General features: G+C 40.7%; 1 protein-coding gene across 4 annotated transcripts in view; it reads left to right on the plus strand.

The window, feature by feature from the left end:
• The window catches only part of ralgapa1 (Ral GTPase activating protein catalytic subunit alpha 1), a 135,735-nt gene that overhangs the window by 63,545 nt on the left and 52,274 nt on the right, over nt 1-19,916 (plus strand). For all 4 annotated transcript variants that reach the window (XM_080414133.1, XM_080414134.1, XM_080414135.1 and 1 more), the window contains 11 exons: nt 53-111; nt 204-312; nt 3,608-3,718; nt 3,912-3,980; nt 4,201-4,344; nt 5,448-5,631; nt 8,511-8,629; nt 9,418-9,537; nt 11,168-11,553; nt 12,217-12,464; nt 19,478-19,593. In XM_080414133.1, coding sequence (XP_080270259.1) covers nt 53-111; nt 204-312; nt 3,608-3,718; nt 3,912-3,980; nt 4,201-4,344; nt 5,448-5,631; nt 8,511-8,629; nt 9,418-9,537; nt 11,168-11,553; nt 12,217-12,464; nt 19,478-19,593 — 1,665 coding nt within the window. The remainder of the gene's footprint in view (nt 1-52; nt 112-203; nt 313-3,607; nt 3,719-3,911; nt 3,981-4,200; nt 4,345-5,447; nt 5,632-8,510; nt 8,630-9,417; nt 9,538-11,167; nt 11,554-12,216; nt 12,465-19,477; nt 19,594-19,916) is intronic.

Genomic DNA, 19,916 nt, shown 5'->3' on the forward strand with positions numbered 1-19,916 from the left:
TGTGTGTGCTTGCGTGTGTGTGTGCTTGCGCGTGTGTGTGTTTGTTTTCCAGGAGCACATCATCAAACACATCCTGACCGCCGCCAGACACGAACCCTCGGCTCCTGCTAGGTATGTATGGTGTGTGTGTGCGCGCGCATGTGTGTGTGTTTGAGAGAGTGGTGTAACATTTTCTCCCTCTCTCTCTCTCTCTCTCTCTGTAGATGTGTGGCTCTGTGCAGTCTGGGTATCTGGCTGAGTGAGGAGTTGGTCCATGGTACCCAACACCCGCAGATTAAAGAAGCCCTCAATGTCATCTGTGTAACTCTCAAGGTCAGTCACTCATCTCTGTCCTGACCATCAGTGTTGATTTCGTCGACTAAAACTATGACGAAAAATATTCATCGACTACCTTTTTTCACAGACGAAAACTAACTAAAAACTAAGCTATGTTGACTAAATATAAATATATTGACAATTTTTTCAACAAATAAAAACTAGACTAAAATGTTAGTGAGGGACGAGTGGAGAAGAGATCCAATAGAACTAAAAGACAAGTCATTTTGTGTTTGGTTGCGCTCTGAAAATAGCCGATCTACAAGCTCACAACGCGTCGTGCTGCGACGCGTTGTGAGCTTGTAGATCGGCTATTTTCAGCATGCAACCAAGTGTAAAATCAGCCATTACGACACCATCAAGACACCGCCAAAACACATTTTAGTCGATTAAATCAACTGTAGATTTAGTCGACTATAATCTTATGATATTTAGTCGACTAAAACTAAAACATTTCAGATGACTAAAATATGACTAAAACTAATTGGAATTTTATTCAAAAGACTATGACTAAAAAATAATCTAAATTTGCTGTCAAAATCAACACCTGCATCAAATACATATTTTTTGTCGAGAAAGCCATTTTATTTCCTTCTTTATGGATAGGAGCTGAACAGCCTCATTGACCAGTACAGTGAATTTAGAGTTGGTGGATTTTTTTAGCAGCCAAAATGGCTTTCAGAACAGCACAGAGTACAAGTGACTGATGAAATGCAATTTGATTAGGCGTTGTGTAACGCAGCGAGCTTGAAGGAACTTAAACAGTGTAACGAGAGACGCTAGATTAATATCGCCTTGTCAATATGACTTTAGTAGAACTTTTCAATAAGTGAAAGAGGAATAGATTTTGGACCATTTTCCTGGACCTCACAAGAAAAATGGTTGTTTAATGGTTAAAAAAGATGTTTAGAGTTGGGCTTACAATTAGGAAAAGTGTCAGGTTAAGGTAGGATTAGACATGTCAGGGTTTAAGGTTTTCCCTATTTTACACTTAGTTGTGTGCCGATGTCACACCGTGAAAAATAGCTATTCTATTTCTGCAATCTTTCGGCTATTGTTTGGCTATTTTCAGTCATTTTCAATGCCGTCCTAAAAATGTTATGTCCTCACTAGTATAGTAATACAAACGTGTGTGTGTGTGTGTGTGTGTGTGTGTATGTCTCTCTCGTCTTGAGCTGTGGTGTGTCTCTGGGTCCATTGCACTAGCAGGTTTGGACACTGGAATAAAATCCAGGCCAACATTAACCGTCTCATCTGTAGCCAAACACACATCACACATGTACAGGACTTGTCCACCTTGGAATCCCTGCTGGGTGTATCAGCAGCCAATAGCCTGCTAAGACACCGACATCGCACACCACCCACACGTGCACACGCGCACACACACACACACACACACACACACACACACACACACACACACACACACACACACACACACACACACGCACATGCACACACACACACACACACACGCACTCCTCCTGGGAGCGAGCCCTGGACAGTCAATATGTTTGGTCCTCCTTCAGATGAGGGACTTAATCCAGGGAGGAATGTCACACACAAACACACAGACGCGCACACACAGAAACACATGTCCACCTTGGAATCTCTTCTCTTCATACCAGAAGCCAGTACCCTCAGCCATGTGTAGTGCCTCTCTTTCTCATGCACACACACACACACACACACACACACACACACACACACACACACACACACACACACACACACACACACACACACACACACACACACACACACACACACACACACACACACACACACACACACACAGGAGCACTGTGACATGCCAGCAGCCTCCTCTCCCCTGCCTCCTACTCTGTTTACTTCTTCTTTTCTCCATCTAGAGTAGCATTGATTTTCTATACTGCAACGATGTCCTCTCCTACTCCTCTCTCTCCCTCGCTCACTCCCTCAACACCTTCTAACCTTATTAATGTTGTGTGTACGATCACATTCTCCATGTGGAACCTCAATGCACAACGCTCGGCCGCTGCCATGCCAATATGACGTGGGACTTAACCCATTAACCACTTTAATCATTATTTTATTCTTTGGCTATTCAAAAATAGCAGATATACAAGCTCATACCGCCCGCACCAAGCGCTATGAGCTTGTAGATCTGCAAATCTTTGAATATATATATATTTTAACACGAACATTTGTAACTCAAATCTTTGCTTCTGGGGATTCTACAAATATATTCTAAATCCTAACAGTTCTCAAACTCTTTCATGTCAAGGACCCCCAAAATAATAAGTATTTGGCCGCGGACCCCCATCAAAATATGTTGTTCCAGGGACCCCCCAGAAGCGAAGATTTGAGTTAAAAATGTTCGCTTAAAAAATCTATATATATATTCAAAGATTTGCACAAATGTTCGATTTAATTTTTTTTTTGCTGATCTACAAGCTCATAGCCAGTATAAAATAATGGTTAAAGTGGTTACACAGATGCGTTAACATGTGCGGACCAAATGCACCCTCAAGTATAGTCGAATTTGAGAAATAGACATTGTGACATACAGTAGTGGTCCTCACAAAGACAAATGATTACTTTATGGTTTAAAAGGATGTTAAGAGGTTGTGAATTAGGAAAAGATGCAGGTTAGGTTTAAAATGAGACATTTAGATGTTAAGTCTAGGGTTTGGGTTGTATTTACTGTATGCCAGATTTATACTTAGTTGTGAGCTTGTTGATCTGCTATTTGTCAGCTACTTTCAATTCTGTCCTTTAACCCATTTAGACCCGGAAAGCCTATACGTTGTTGTTATACCTTTCAATCCGGAAAAGCATCCGTGTCATTTTAGGTGTTACTACATTATATCGTCACTGTGCGGCAGAAACCTTGTATATCCATGTTTTTGCAAATGTGTTTTTCTTCATAAATTAAAGCCTTTCTTCATCATACAAGAGAGCCGCACAAAAGTAGTGAAAATAGCAGATCTACAAGCGCGAGGCGTTTTGCACTTGTAGATCGGCTATTTTCACTATCGTTTTTAAAACGACAATAAAAAAGGAGTCGTTTTGGACATACAAGGTTTCCAACCAACAACGATATAATAGCGACATGATAAAAACATTTTTAAAAAAAATCACAAATGTCACTTTATCCGAAAACGTAGGTTAGAATTTCGAAGACGTTTGTAGAATCGGCCTCATGTCTTAATGGGTTAATTTTGATGTCCTCACGAGTATAGTAATAGAAACGTGTGTGTGTGTGTGTGTGTGTGTGTGTGTGTGTGCGTGTGCGTGTCTCTGCGTCCAGTACCCCAATAAGAACGTGGCGCTGGTGGCCTCGGACATCCTCCACCTGTTGATCAGCTACGTGGACCAGCTGCAGAGGTTCCCTCCAGACATGCCCAAGAAGATTGTGGAGGTGACCTTCAATCTAGACTGTCCAATGTCATAGCATGGAAATGAAATCTCAAAAGAACCCTGGCAGCAGTAGGGCAAAGATGGCCTCCGCTATTGTCCAATCAGTCACACTTTCGCAACTGTGACAAAAAAAATACGCTATTTTTAACAATAACCAAAAAAAAATCTCATGTCCTTGCTGTCCTCTATTGTAGATCCTGATTGCCACCATCACCGCCCTGCTGCCTTCCACTGAGTCATCACCACATGAACTTGACAAGAGGGTAACACACACACACACACACACACACACACACACACACACACACACACACACACACGCACACACACACAGTATTAATCACATTTCCTCACTGCTTCCACACTCAAAGGTTTCCCTCACTATTATTCACTTCCTGGATTCCTCTTTTGCTTCTTGAAAAGTTCTACTAAAGTTATATTAACTTCTGTGTGTGCGACTGTGCGTGTTTGTGTGTTTTCCAGCTGGTGGTGTCGTTGCTGTTGTGTCTGTTGGACTGGGTGATGGCTCTGCCTCCAAAGACCCTCCTGCAACCTGCAACCATCCACCATCCTCCAGAAAGAGAACCGCCAGCCGCTCCCAAGACCCTGCTCAGCTGTATCTACAAGGTACTGATGATTTTTTTAGTGTGTTTATGACCTAGGAGGTGCGCCTGGCTTAGGTTCAAATTGACAAGGTTCAGATCCCATCTCTCCCCTGCCCTTCCTGTCTCTCTCACTGTCAATACATTGCTTAACACATTCCATGCCAGAGTTTGATATAATGTACTCACCAGTGCCAGCGATTTATTGTTTTTTTTTTGTTTTTTTCACGTCGCCACAGACATCGCTAAATCCGTTAAAATCGCGCGTTCAACTGTTTGTAAACACAAAGGGGGGGGGATCTGTGTGAAAAGCCCAGCGAAAACCGTTTGGATCTGCGATCTTGAAGCTACAGCGGTTTCATCTAAACAGCGATCAGCGATGAGAAAAGCAACAACCGAGAAAATCGACATTTAGTTTCCGGTTTAGAGTGGAAGCGGATGGGATCCGGAATTTCCGGATCCCGGATAATTCCGTTTCCGGTGGTGCTACAATGAAATGTGTCGTACCGAACGAGGCCTACAATGAAATGTGAACCTGTGAGTAAAAAAAAAAAAAAACACCACTTTGCGTATCACTGAATGTCCCTTATGAGCTGCCGTTCATGCAGAACGACGTGAAGCTAGTCCTCGGTGTTGCCAGATTCTGTGAGAGAAACAAGCAACCAGCTCCATTTCGTTCTGCATGAACGGCAGCTCATAAGGGACATTCAGTGCATGTTTGAGTGTCAGTACACTGCATAATGAGGATTAGTGGAAAGAAAACAAACTTTGGAGCTGCTAAAATAGGCGATTTTTGTTTATCCACATTACTCCATTATGCCAGTGGAAGGGGTTTCCACAATGGACAACAGGGGCTTCTATGAAAAAAGTCAACTGCCCCTGGTATGTTGGTGAGTGATTAGCGACACATCAAAGCAAACACCTAAAATGACTGGAACTCTCCTTTAATATGTACTTTATGTCCAGGAGTCAACAACATAACTTTTCATTTTATTATGATATGAAACTATGTTGATAGTAAAGTTGGTAAACAACTTTGGTAAAGTTGTAAATAACACATTAATATTATATTATATAGCACTAAACCATTTTTTTCTTCTTCTAATAATGCCAACATTCTCTCTGTAGGTCCTCCATGGTTGTGTGTATGGAGCTCAGTCATTCAGCAATCCAAAGTATTCCCCGCTGCAGTTGACAGACTTGCAGAGTCCAGACTACGACCCCTACCTCCTGCTGGAGGGTCTCAGGGAGCCAGAGCCTCTCCACAGCCCCGAGTCTGAGCGCTCCAGTAAACTGCAGCCTGTCACTGAAGGTAACCACATTAGATTAGATAATACTGTCCAATCTATGTACATACTCTGTATATCGTTGATACCTTATCTCTATATTTTAACTGTTTGTTTTTTTGTAAATTAACCCATTAACTGATTCACTGCCAATCACGTAGATCTACGCAAACCTATTTAAAGCCGCCACGTGCCAGTCCCGTAGATCTACGTGAAAAAAAAAAATATATATATATATATATTTGTTTTTTCCAATTTGACCCAAAGACCAAGGAGATATGTTTTTTCGAAGATCTAGACTCCCATCCACTTCCTTGTTAACTTAAAACTTAAACATTTTGTATCTCGGCTCCTGAGTCCTTTTTTTTTTCAATGAAAAATCTCTGGCAGTGGGCAAACGCAAATCTCTGGCAGTGAATGAGTTAATGGGTTAAGACCAGGAACGCATCTGTGTCATTTTTTTGATTTCTTTGGCTATTCAAAAAATTGCAGATCTACAAGCTCATAGCGCGGCACCGAGTGCCGCGCTATGAGCTTGTAGATCTGCTATTTTTTGAAAAATCGTGAAAATGTGTTTTAAAGCGAACATTTGTAACTCAAATCTTTGCTTCTGGGGATTCTACAAATGTTGTAGAATCCCCAGAAGCAAAGATTTAAGTTTCTCACACAGTGTCCTGACTGCTGCTGCCTATTACTAAAGATATTGGAAAAGTTGTGTGTGTGTGTGTGTGTGTGTGTGTGTGTGTGTGTGTGTGTGTGTGTGTGTGTGTGTGTGTGTGTGTGTGTGTGTGTGTGTGTGTGTGTGTGTGTGTGTGTGTGTGTGTGTGTGTGTGTGTGTGTGTGTGTGTGTGTGTGTGTGTGTTGCTTCCCACTGTGGTGGGACTGCAGGACAGATGGTGTAGTCTAATGACTGGAGCGTCCTCACACACCATGCTCTCCTCTCTCCTCTTAACTCCCCACCACCTGAAGGCTGATACACCTAAAAAAGTAATGGCAAGGTTGGAGAGAGAGAGTGACAGACAGACACAGAGAGAGAGAGAGATCTCCTGAGGTTCCTCCAGTTGTGGAGAATGTCAATGTATGTCTGTTGTCTGCACACAGTCCTGTCAATAAAGTGTGTGTGTGGCGGTGTTCCCAGTGTCACTGTGTAGCTGTGTACCTGCTGGGTGTGTGTGTGTGTGTAAGGATGTTGATTGGACAGAACACGGCAGCAGCTCAGTGAGTGTGATGGCATCGGATTCTGCTCTGCATGGGGCCAGCAATGTACATCCATTATTGTGTGTGTGTGTGCGCACGCTCGATGCGTGTGAGTATGCGCGTGTGTGTGTTTGTGTCCCTCTCTATCTCTGTGTAATACACCAGTTTGTGTTGAACTCACTGTGAAACTTGTTATCAGGATCCTATATAGCGTGTGTGTATCACACACACACACGCACACGCACACACGCACACGCACAGAGAAAGTTCTGCTCACACACACACACACACACACACACACACACACACACACACAGAAAATTCAGCTCAGTGAGCTCACACACACAATGCTTACTTACCCTCTCAAACACTAAAGGGCCATCTAAAAAATGCCAAGGAGCTCTTCTAAAAATGCCACACGTGAACGCACAAGTGCAAAATAAAAGCTCAGCGCCTCATCGCGCTGCTTAGGTTTCCAAAAACAGAGCTTTTTAAAATGATAATTTAGCCAATTTATTTTTTAGCCCCTTTTTCTCCCCAATGTAGTCGTTATGACAATTGATACCTCCCCACACACATTTCTGTGTTGTCACTGCTGTCGTATCCTACTGACTCACCTGCCAGTGAGGAGCCCCCACCGGGAGGACGTACAGCCCTCGAGCTAGGTGCCGCCCCAGCCCGTAAGAGTACGTGGAATGACCAATATCACCCTCCCCGCCCGGCTTCCCTTCCCTGAACACGAGACAATTGTGTGCGCATACACGCCCAACAAAGTCGGTTGCACCACGGTGGATTCGAACCCACAACCTCCGTGGTGGTGGGCAGTGACTTTACCACTGCGCCACTCGAGCGCATGCTCACATTGTAAACGATTCAAAACTTATGCTGTGCTCAGGGAAAGAAAAAAAACAACGTCTCGGTGGACACTGCCCCTAACAGTTTCTACACACACTTACACTGGGTTAATAAATACCTACGGGGCCAGGGACCTTAGCAAACGCTGGGCTTTCTATAGCCTCCCTAGGGTTTACTTGAGGCCCAGAACTTAGACATGAAAGTCTTAAGAGCCCTATTGATGCTGTGTTCTGAATACCGCGTGGGATATTGCACAATAAGATTGTCTCATTCTTAAGTCCTGTTAAGTCAGCATGTGCTCCTATATGCATCTTTACTCTTTTGTAGTCAACCGTTTAACCCATTTAGACCGGGAAAGCATCTGTCTGTCATTTTTTGATTTATTTGGCTATTAAAAAATAGCAGATACACAAGTTACCGAGTGCCGCGCTATGAACTTGTAGATCTGCTATTTTTAGAAAAATCTTGAAAATGTGTGCAAATCTTTGAATACATATATATATTTTTATTTTTTTAAGCGAAAATGTGTTACTCAAATCTTTGCTTCTGGGGGGTCCCTGGAACAAAATATTTTTCAAATGTTTAAAAAATACATATTCAAAGATTTGCACTCATTTTCACGATTTAAAAAAAATAGCAGATCTACAAGCTCATAGCGCGGCACCGAGTGCCACGCTATGAGCTTGTAGATCTGCTATTTTTGAATAGCCTAAAGAAATTGGTTAAACCTTTTTCTCTTGTCGCCTGGTGCTCGGTTAACATCCGTATTCCAATCGTAGTTTTCCCCCCCATGTTTCCCTGCATAGCCTGAGCCATCAATGTGATCTAAAATGTGTGTACCTTCTCTCTCCAGTGCGTAGTCGTATCCAGCAGGGCCTGGTTTCCATAGCGGCCAGGACGGTCATCACTCACCTGGTCAACCACCTGGGACACTACCCCATGTCTGGAGGTCCTGCCATGCTCACTAGCCAGGTACAGGAACGCTTACAGTTGACAGTTACAGTTAAGTGTAAGCAAATGGACACACAAGGGTCAATTTTTTTTACACGTTTGAGGGGTTTGAGTTAAGCAACAGATAATCAATGTGGAGCAGGTCCTTATTTCGCAATAATGACCTGCTCCCCATGTATTATTCCGCTTATTACACGGCTACTTAACTTATTCACCGCCAAAAAAAATATCCCAAGAAGCCCACACTGCCAGGATTTTGCGATTTTCTTACCTTTTCAAGTACGGTAGTCACATAATATGTATCTCCAGTTTGATCGATCCCCTGATGGTTGCTAATGACAGAGGGTTTCACTGTGCTTCCGAGAAGAAAAAAAAATGTCATTGCGACCTCCCGTTCGCTTTTATACGCCTTTGAAAATAACATGTCTCGGCCAAAAATACATTGTAAAAAAAAAAGTGCACATGAGCCGAGATACAGGTTTTTAACTTGTAAGTGAATGGAGCAGTACATCTTCGGATTGCGTTATCTCTGGTTTGATACCAATACTTTTGTACTTTTACTCAAGCAAATTTAGAATTCCAGACTTTTACTTGTAACAGAATACTTCTACATTGCAGTATTCATACTTTTACTTAAGAAAAACACTTTTACTTGAAAAACAACAGACAGATGAATTCAGTGATTGACCAATCATAATCAAGCATTCAACCAAGCCGTGTAATACAAATGGATAAATGATCACTGAGGACGTGTCCATGCAGTCATTGGAAATCAGTCAGCAAATTCCTCCCCAACTCTTTTCCCCTAGGTGTGTGAGAACCAGGACAACCCGTACTGTGAAAGCACTGACCTGGGACCCGAACTCTTCCACTCCCCAAACCTCCAGTTCCTGGTTCTGAACGGCTCCACACTGCTCACTGTGCTGCAGGTACACCAGACTGCTCAGAGATGATCTAGTTCAGGGGTGGGCATCTTTGATGATGAAGAGGGCCACTATATTTCCACACTCACTCCAGAGGGCCACATTGCATATACTGTACTGTCGGGCTGAAACCTCTTATCTCCGTATTTTAACTTTTTTTGTAATTTATGCCCGACTTCGTCATTCTATGTCACACAAAAATAGCAAAAATAGCCGATCTACAAGCTCAAAACGTGTCGCACTGCGACGCGTTTTGAGCTTGTAGATCTGCTATGTTTGCTATTTTTTTATTGGAATGCTGAATTATTTTTTGCAATTTCTTTTTATTGGAATCCTGAAAAGTTACATTTTTATTTAATTTCAAATGCATTTAGTTATACTTATTTTAACTTTATGAAGTTAAAAACAAATACATTGGATATAAAAAAGACTACCGTAATCATTAAGCTACTAATATAGACTGAAGTAATTAAAGAGGGTCATGTTTGGAATTGGAACAGCTGAAATCAATAATATATCAGTATTCCGCATTAAGTGAAGGTGGGGGCTGCATGCAGTTGCCCATGTATGATCTTGTTTAATCCTAGTCAACATCACTTCCTTTTACAGCTCAAACTCACTTTGAGCGCTACATTCTGTTATCCCCACTTTTTCTGTAGAGTAAGTACATTCTCACCCATGTTACCTTTGATCTGTAACTGGATCGTTTTCATTCTAGAATATTATGGGAAATTAGGTAAAAGTCCAAGTGGGATCATATACAGTACACAAAAAAAGCATTAATTAGAAGTTTTTGTGTCAGTACATCCACACAGAACGCCAATATTATGCGGCGATAAAGCAACATAATTATGTTGTTTTTCCGAAACGAGAAAATATGACCCCTCACATGCTACTTAATGCAGAATAAAATGTTGTAAATTTTTCCTGCATAAGGTTAAGGGTACCCCAACTTTCATTAGCTGTCACAGATTCCCCGAGGGAAACTGCATTTCAGTCTTTGTGAGATGTGTTACTAGACAACTTTATAAACACATTGGTGAAGACATTTTTTCGTACGGAATTTATTCCCTGATTCTTTTAATTTCCCCTGACTATAATGCTCCCTGGAAGATGAGTCCCACTGATTTGCTGGTAGAGCTTATAATAATGTATTAACTCATTGAGTGCCAGAATTATTTCTGGCTATGTGGTCCCAGTGCCAGAGATTTTTCAATTTATCTTAGATTTTCAAGTAGTCACAGAATTTTTATCTCCAGTATAATCGATCCCCTGATGGGTGCTAATCACTGAGGGTTGCACTGTGTGGTTTCACAAATGTCAACGAGGTCATCGCGACCTTGTTGACATTAATTGTCTGATGTTGAAAATAGCATGTCTGGGCCAAAAATTCATAGTAAAAAAAAAGTGCTTAGGAGCCGAGATACAGCCTTTTTCAGTAATAAGTTAAACAATGAGTGAATGGAATGGAGCAGCAAATCTTCAGATAATGATATCTTGGGTTCTGAACATATAAAGAAAAAAAATAAAAAACTCAATGGCACTCAATGAGTTAATATAACATTGATGTCTCATTGTGTGAGAATGAACAGTGTGAATCAGACCCCCGTCCTCTGTCTCCTCTCCCGTCCCGCAGATCCGCTCAGAATCGGGCGTTCCGGGCGGCGGCATGACGGCCGGCCTGTCGTCGGCGCCCGCCTGCGTCCGCGTCATCGTCCGCGACGTGGCGGGGAAACACTCGTGGGACTCGGCCGTCCTCTACGGACCCCCGCTGTGCCCTCCCCCTCCCAGTCCCACGTGCGCGCACCATGTGCGCACGCCCACCCACTCCTCCCAGAGACAGACGTACAACGCGCAGAAGAGCCTCCGGCCGCACACGCCCCCCGCCAGGAAGGGGGGAGGAGGAGAGATGATGGAGGAGGAGGAGGAAGAGGAGGAGGAGGAGGAGGAGAGGGAGCTAGAGGAGGATGGAGGAGAGGAGACGGAGGGAGGGGAGGCTGGCGAGGAGCAGATGGGGGACAGGTAGGCCTGTCACAATTATTACGTAATCGCCTAATCGCAATTATGTGAGATAAGTGCAATTATTTTTGCATAAACGTCATAATCGTTTCCATGTTGAAAAATATTTTCCAAAATGTGCTAAATTATTAAATGTGTTGGTAATTCTTTTGCGGTACTTTTACTTTACTGGAGTATTTCCAATTTTCAGTACTTTTACTTCTACTCCAATAGAAAATTTCGTACTTTTACTCCACTACAATTATTTGGAAACTTTAGTACTAGTTACTTTGCAGATATACATTATTACATTATAAAACATACATTAACCACTTTAGCCCTATGTTATACCTAGGCTATTTTGAAAAAATGTTGTACTTAAATTTTTGTATATATTTGTGTACTTTTACTCAAGTAAATTTAGAATTCCGGACTTTTACTTGCAACAGAGTGCTTCTACATTGCAGTATTGATACTTTTACTTAAGTAAAACATTTGAGTACTAAATTACTGGTTATCTGTCACTAACCACCACTGGTTCTGCCCTGTGCAATTTGTGATTATGAAGCCTAAAAAACAAACAGAAATTTGTATCCATATGTTCAATGCCAAAAACACAATTAAATCGTTAATCGCCAATTATTCGTGGGACAAATTTCGCCAACCTAAATGTTGTAATGGTGTCAGCCCTAGGAACAGGGGAGGCGAGGGCCCGCTGCGTGAGGACGAGGAGGAGGAGGAGGAGGAGGAGGAGAGCGAGGACAGACTGGAGGTAAGGGAGGCGGGCTCGGAGCAGCTCCCGGCGCCGCCGCTGGCGAAGCGCGTGTGTCGGGAGGCGGTGCCTTCGTGGGACTCGCTCAGGGAGGGAGACGACGCGCTCGACGACATGCTGCAGTACCTGGGATACTCCAGTCCAGAGTGTCTGCAGAGAGCAGGTACGTACGCACGCACGCGCACACACACACACACACACACACACACATACACACACGCTTTCTCTGTCATTAAAATACAGCTTCAGTTTATATGCTGTGATGTCACAGTGATCCTGACCATGGTTATAGTTTTTTTTATTTATTTTTGACTTTTTGTTTTCAATTTCAGTTTAGTTTTGAGTTTAGTTTTAGTTTAGTTTTTGTCTTATTTTTTGTTTTTTATTGTAATATGGGGTATTTGTCAGGGGTGAGATTCAAAAAGTTCCGAAAAATAGTGAAAATAAATCGCCAATCTACAAGCTCATAACGTGTCGCATTTAGAGATGGTCCGATCAATCGGCCATGGATCGGATAGGCCCGATATCAATGTAAATAATTTGATCGGTCATTCCGATAAATAGGTCAATTAACCGATCTGATCATGACTTATATATGTCAAGAGTTTGATATCACTCCGGATCCGAAGGTGGCGGTGAAACGCTGGCTGAATAACAGCCGCCTTAAAAGAAGGAAGAAGTGTTTGTTATGATCTCGCTGCACTGCTCTACGCACGCAGGTTTGAAAATGTCCGCGGTGTGGAACTTCTTTACAGTGTGTGAGACTGAGACCGATGTGACACACGCTATGAAAAAAACAACAACGCTGAAATCTGTTGCGCACAGAAAAAAACATTCACTCGGTCTGTGTGTGTGTGTGTGTGTGTGTGTGTGTGTGTGTGTGTGTGTGTGTGAGTGTCAGTGCAGCCAGGGCTGCCTGCAGCCTCGGTGTGTGTGTGTGTGTGTGTGTGTGCGCGCGCCTGCTCGTTGTGCCTCGTTAAAAACAATAATCCAGCAAACACAGCCCAAATAAAGTAGTCCATTGAAGTAGATAGGGACAACACTTATTGTCGAGTTAAGCACAACATTTTAGATCCCTTTAGAGAGTTTAAAACTATCAATTCCAGTGGAGTTTGGTGTTAGCAGCTACAGTAGCACATAGCAATGACATATGGTACTTTTTTGCCTTGAATATTCATGAAAGGTTTTTTTTTTACTTGAAAACAATGAAAGGTACGGAGCCCCTAAAGGGCCATAGAGCAGATTTTTTTTTATGTCGTTCTAACGTCATATATCTCGTTCTAACGTCTTATTAACTCGAGCGCTCGAGATCCTAAGATGTTCCCACATCATTATTAAAGTGAGAGAACGAGATCCTTATGTCGTTCAAACATCTTAACACATTGGGTGCCAGAGGTTTATTAAAATATTATACTTTGAGTGCCAGGACTTTTTAAACATTTTGAACCTTTTTCAAGTAGTCACAAAATATTTTCAGTGATCACCGTCCTCACGGTGATTATTACACACATACAGGTCTCGTACAATCGGGGGGAAAAAATTTAAAACATTCGGAAATCCATTCCATAGTTGCAGCCAGTTGAAAATAGTTAAATTAACATTGTAAAAAAAAAAAGTGCACAGGAGCCGAGATACAGGTTTTTGAAGTCATAAGTTAACCAGGAGGTGGATTGGAGTCTAAATCTTGTAGGAGTGATATTTCCTGTTGCTGTGAAGGAAAAAAAAAAAAAAAAAAAAAAAAAAGTAATTTTTTTTTTTTTTTCAAAAAACGTATATATACGGTTTTGGCACTCAACGTTAGTATGCGCAAAACCGTATATATACGGTTTTGGCACCCAATGTGTTAATAAGACGTGCGCTCGAGATCCTTATGTCGTTCAAACGTCTTAATAAGACGTGCGCTCGAGATCCTTATGTCGTTCAAACGTCTTAATAAAGCGTGCGCACGAGATCCTTATGCAGTTCCCACAATGAGATCCTTATGAGAGCCATACTCACCTTTACGCACGGTGGATTTACTTGGAGTATGCGATATAATAGCCTGTGCGACAGTGTGCGTCCATCCTATTCTTTATTATGGTGAACAAATTGATGCTATTATTAGAATACTAATAATTATTATTATCTTTTTGTCTTTTTAATTCCATTGCAGGAAATAAACAACCGATTACAATAATATAACATTCCCTATAATCAGTAACATGTAGGTGATACCTATGTCTATCAAATATGGTTTTATTGAAAGGCAATCAAAGGCTAGATCAAGCTTAGAAAGCAAACATCGGGTAATATCCGACGCTACGGCGGTGCCTCTGTGCGGCTGCAGAGTAAGACTATAGGACACTCATTTATAACATTGTGCCGTTTGTTCAACACTCAACTCTTAGCAACAAAGTTTATTTTCATACAATAGGCCTATAGATTACATTTCAATATTAAAAGTAAATAGAAAAACAACATTTCTGGGTCCAATTAGTCTATTTTTGTAATAGAGAGAGGAATGGTCACATATTCCCACCTATAAACATGTTTTTGCTGGTCAGCAGGTGGTTTCATGAATAGACAATATTTTGGACCAATTAGAAATATATATATATATGTGCAGTAGCAGTGTTGGGTAACTAGTAAAGGTATTAAATTGGTTGTCAGTCAGTGGCTGGCAGCGCAGTGTGCACTGCACATCTAATCGCAAAAACCCGACGCTTATTTTGTCTTGATCAACAGCAATACATTTGACAAAATACAGCGAAATCCCCAAATTCTTAATATCCAGTACAGTAGGCAATAGGAATTAACTGCAAACAAATTCAAAGTTGTATGCTATCAATATCGCACAAAAGTAGAGAGAAGCTGTGATCTCACAAACAAATGGACAAGAAATAATCATTTTGCAAACAACATCCATGTTCTGTTTGTTTGTCAACAATGATCTAAATGGAAAGTTTATTTCAGCAACTAGAAAGTGACAGTTTGACATATAGTTTGAGCCGTTTTTGCTGCACAGGCCAGTCCTCGTTTAAGTTCACTGCTTTCATCTGTTGTTCTGCTGTGCGCAACAGGGCATATCTCCGCCAGGCCAGGTTTACCTACCCAGGCCATGAAATTCATAGGCAGTCATATTAGAATGAAATCTGCTAAAACTGACTCATATGATACAGAACCATATATAGGCTATATATTGTCGCTGTCGGATGGAAACCTTGTATGTTCTTTTTTTATTATTATTCTAAAACAATTTAAAATTGTGAAAATAGCCAATCTGCAAGCTATAATTATTAATAATGAAGACATATTATATTTTAAATAGTGAAAAATCAACTAAAGTCATTATTAGTGCAAGTTCAATCACATTTCATTTGAATGAAAATAACTTGTGGGGAAAATACATAAAATCTCTAATCTGTGAATCTAATGTGATTCATGTGACCCCTACTTCAGTCAGTGAAGACCAGGGCTGAAAGTGACATATATTGAGACCAGTGTAACTTTATACAAATATTGGTAATTTGCCAACACATTATTTTGTGAAATAAATGGGTTCTATTTCACAGATAGTTATTCTTGTACTATATTAAAATAAAATCATCCTGTAGCACCTCTATAGTGGTAGCCTACACATTTGAGAAATACAGGACTAAATGCCTATTTGATGTATAGGCCTGTGGCATGTGTCAAATGAATAAATGTGAGTGAATACATATTTCTTCTATTACTATTAAATAGCATAAAGTCATGTAGGCTATTAGAAGTGTAGGGAATATGTATTCAATATTTATTTGACACATGCTACAGGCCAGCGGTGTAGACACATTTTTGGCAGGATGTGATTCCCACCCAACACACATACAGTATCTAATAATAATAATAATAATAATAATAATAATAATAATGCAATAATAAAATAATAATACATGCATCCACACACACATAACTGAGCGCATTCAACCAGTTTGGAGCTGCTTTTAGCCTTAGATGCTTTTGCCCTATAGAGAGCACATATTAATCAGCTTGTAATTTCCAAAGCAGAACATTGATTATTACCATTTAAGAGTGCAAGAGTGTTATAAGATGCACCCCATGTCTATGATGCACAATAAACATACATAATGTGTTATAATCTGCTTATAACACTGTATAATTATAGTTATAAGAACTAATTAATGCTCATAATGCATTATAACCATAATCATAACACATTAACCCTTCCATTGTGTTAGGGTCATTTTTGAGTAATTTTTGATCCATTTTCAAGTTTAAATAGGTAAAAAGTACCCTTTACATTTATTTATTGGAACAAGGCTTCATGATATCCTCAGAGACAGCTATTTTAACGCAACAAAATTAATTACCACCATTTTTGTTCATTCTGATGGTCTTAAAAAAAAGTGACACTTGTCGTGTTAGCGGGTCAAATTTGACCCGGCAGAGAAGTGTGGCTCAATTCCCCCCAAATTGTCAATATTCAATGTTTGCATGTTTGAAAGTGAGAGAGACTTGTCCTCAATTAGCATTTGCTATCAGAAGCAAAATAAAGTTTGAGTTTATGAAAAATAATGGCTTTTTACCTTCTAATCTATGTTATACGGGTCAATTTTGAACCGGTAACACCAAAAGTGTCACTATTTTTTATAATAACATTTTTTAAAGTTAAAAAACAAACAACACGCGACTTCGCACAGGGCCCCGCATTTCTCCCAGACGGCTCTGTCCATACATCTCCTCTTTGGTCTTCCTCTATAGAGCATCGCAGTTCCCGCCCCTTCCGGGTTCCACCGCAAAATACTCAATGCATTTTTCCCGTTGACATTTCCAAAAATATTTATATCAATTAATTTAAGCCTAGAATCAAGCCATCCAGGGTCCTGGTGAATCATGACCATAAAACGTTTGATTCTGTGATAAAAAAAAATTTAAAACGCAAAACAAAGGGTACTTATTAAATATAGTATATCATATAATTAAAAATAAAAGAAATCACAGAAAAAAACGTTTTATGGTCATGATTCACCAGGACCCTGGATGGCTTGATTCTAGGCTTTGTCAATGGATTTTTGGAAATGTCAATGGGAAAAATGCATTGGGTTTTTCCTTCCGGCACCAGGAAAAACCAGGAAGTGGGCGGGAACTGCGATGCTCTATAGGCCTCCTGCCTGGCAGTTCCAACCTCAGCATCCTTCTACCAATATACTCACTATCCCTCCTCTGTACACGTCCAAACCATCTCTCAGTCTGGCCTCTCTGGCTTTATCTCCAAAACATCTAACATGCGCTGTCCCTCTGATGTACTCGTTCCTGATCCTATCCATCTTTGTTACTCCCAAAGCATACATGGGCAACTGGAATCGGAATACTGATATATTATTGATTTCAGCTGAATTCCAAACATGACACGCTTTAATTACTCCTTATAGTCCATGAGCCAGACAAGATTTCATTATCGAAAGAGTGGGCAAAACCATACCTATATTAAATTGTTCATAGGGTCAATACGAGTAAATAAATATATGATAACCTCTCCACAGGAGCAGCTTTTTCATGGTTATCGCACATTTTGTTATTTTCCCCATACGTACATGACAGGTGAAAAAATGACAATTTAAAAAAGAGTTATAATAATTAAACTTCCTGAGTTGATTACTTACATGAAGACAATGATTTATCGTATTACTAGTTTTCTGAAATTGTATATTTAAATATGCAAATTAGGCATTTAGTCCATGAGCCAGAGCCCCAAAATTGAGCCAGATATTGAATATTCCCTCGTTAAAAACCTTTGACTCCAACATCTTAACAAAATTAAATAAGTATGTTGACTCTGGCTTTGTCCAATGTTCCAATGTTGATTCTGGAAAGTTATGCAAATGTGGGCATATTTTCCTAATGCCTAATTTGCATATTTAAATATACAATTTCAGAAAACTTGTAATACGATAAATCATTGTCTTCATGTAAGTAATCAACTCTGGAAGTTTCATTATGATAACTCTTTTTAAAATGTTGTCATTTTTTCACATGTACGTATGGGGAAAATAACAAAATGTGTGATAACTTTCGATAATCATTGCTCAATTTTGGGGCTCTGGCTCATGGACTATTAGTCCATATTAGTAGCTTAATGACTAGTATTACAATTATATTGTCTTTTTTATGTCCAATCTATTTGTATTTAAGTTCATACAGTTTAACCAAATGCATTTGAAATGAAAAAGTGTTACTTTTCAGGATTCCAATTCAAAACGACGCGTTTTGAGCTTGTAGATCAGCTATTTTTGCTACTTTTGTGTGGCGAAAAAAGTCAAAATACGGAGATAAGGTGTCTGCCCTCTGACAGTATATGCAATGTGGTCCTCTGGAGTGAGTGTGGACATGTAGCGGCCCTCTCCATCATCAAAGTTGCCCACCGCTGACGTAGCTGGTTTCACCACCGTCTTGTACATCTTCCCTTTCATTCTTGCTGATACTTTCCTATCACACATCACACCTGACGCCTGCTTTTGCTTGCACTCGCTTCTTCACTTCTTTTCCACACTCTCCATTGCTCTGGAATTTTGACCCTAAGTACTTAAAGTCCTGTTCTTTACCTCTACTCCCTGTAACCTCACTGTTCCACTTGGGTTCCTCTCATTCACACACATGTATTCTGTCTTGCTGCGGCTAACTGCCATTCCTCTCCTTTCCAGGGCATATCTCTACCTGTGAAATATTGACAAAGACTAATTTTCTCCACAGTTTTAGGTTGTAGATGGTTTTGTAAACACACAATACAATTTCAGTTAGTTATCGTTGTTTTGTAAAGTCTCTTGTAATAGCCGATCTACAAGCTCACAATGAGTTGCATTGTAGATCGGCTATTTTCAAATGGCCGAAATGTATATAGGGTTAATGTATGTTTTGTAATAATAATCAAAAACAGTGGAGTAGAAGTACAAATTTTGGAAATTGGAAATACTCAAGTAAAGTACACATGCCTCAAAATTTTACTTAAGTACAGTTACTTAAGTAAATGTACTTAGTTACTTTCCACCACTGATTAGTTTTTAACTAATGAAATAAGTGAACCATAATAGCCCTGGTACGTATAGCCCTGGTACATATACTTACACTAAACACAGCTTCAGTTGCATGAAGCCGTGACTTCAGCGGTGATCCTGAGCTCTTCTGATTGATCCTCTCCAGGCATGCCACTCAACATCCCGGCCCCTCCCCCGGCGTGCGTCTCAGAGAAGCAGGAGAACGACGTCATCAACGCCATCTTGAAGCAGAGTGCCGCCGAGCGGGAGTTTGTCCTGCACGTACGTACCGCACTGTAGCTTCCACGTCTACTGTCTCGTGTCTGTCTGATCACTTAACGTTCTGAGTGTGTTGAGTTGGATAGTTCAAGTCTAAAACTAGCCGATGGAACCTCAGGGTGCAAGGTTTTCTTCCATTAGCGTGTTGTATGACGGTAATCTCCGGAAGGCCGGAGATTACCATGATTACCATAATAGCCATGCATTGTGAATGCAACAGCCAATCAACTCCAAATTGGAATCACACGTTGATGGGCCTCTATAGCAGTGGCTCTCAAACTTTTTCATGTCAAGGACCCAAGGATTATTATGCATTTGTCTGTGGA

This window comes from Gymnoscopelus braueri (genome assembly GCF_963280865.1).
Source record: "Gymnoscopelus braueri genome assembly, chromosome: 19".
Classification (NCBI taxonomy): Eukaryota; Metazoa; Chordata; class Actinopteri; order Myctophiformes; family Myctophidae; genus Gymnoscopelus; species Gymnoscopelus braueri.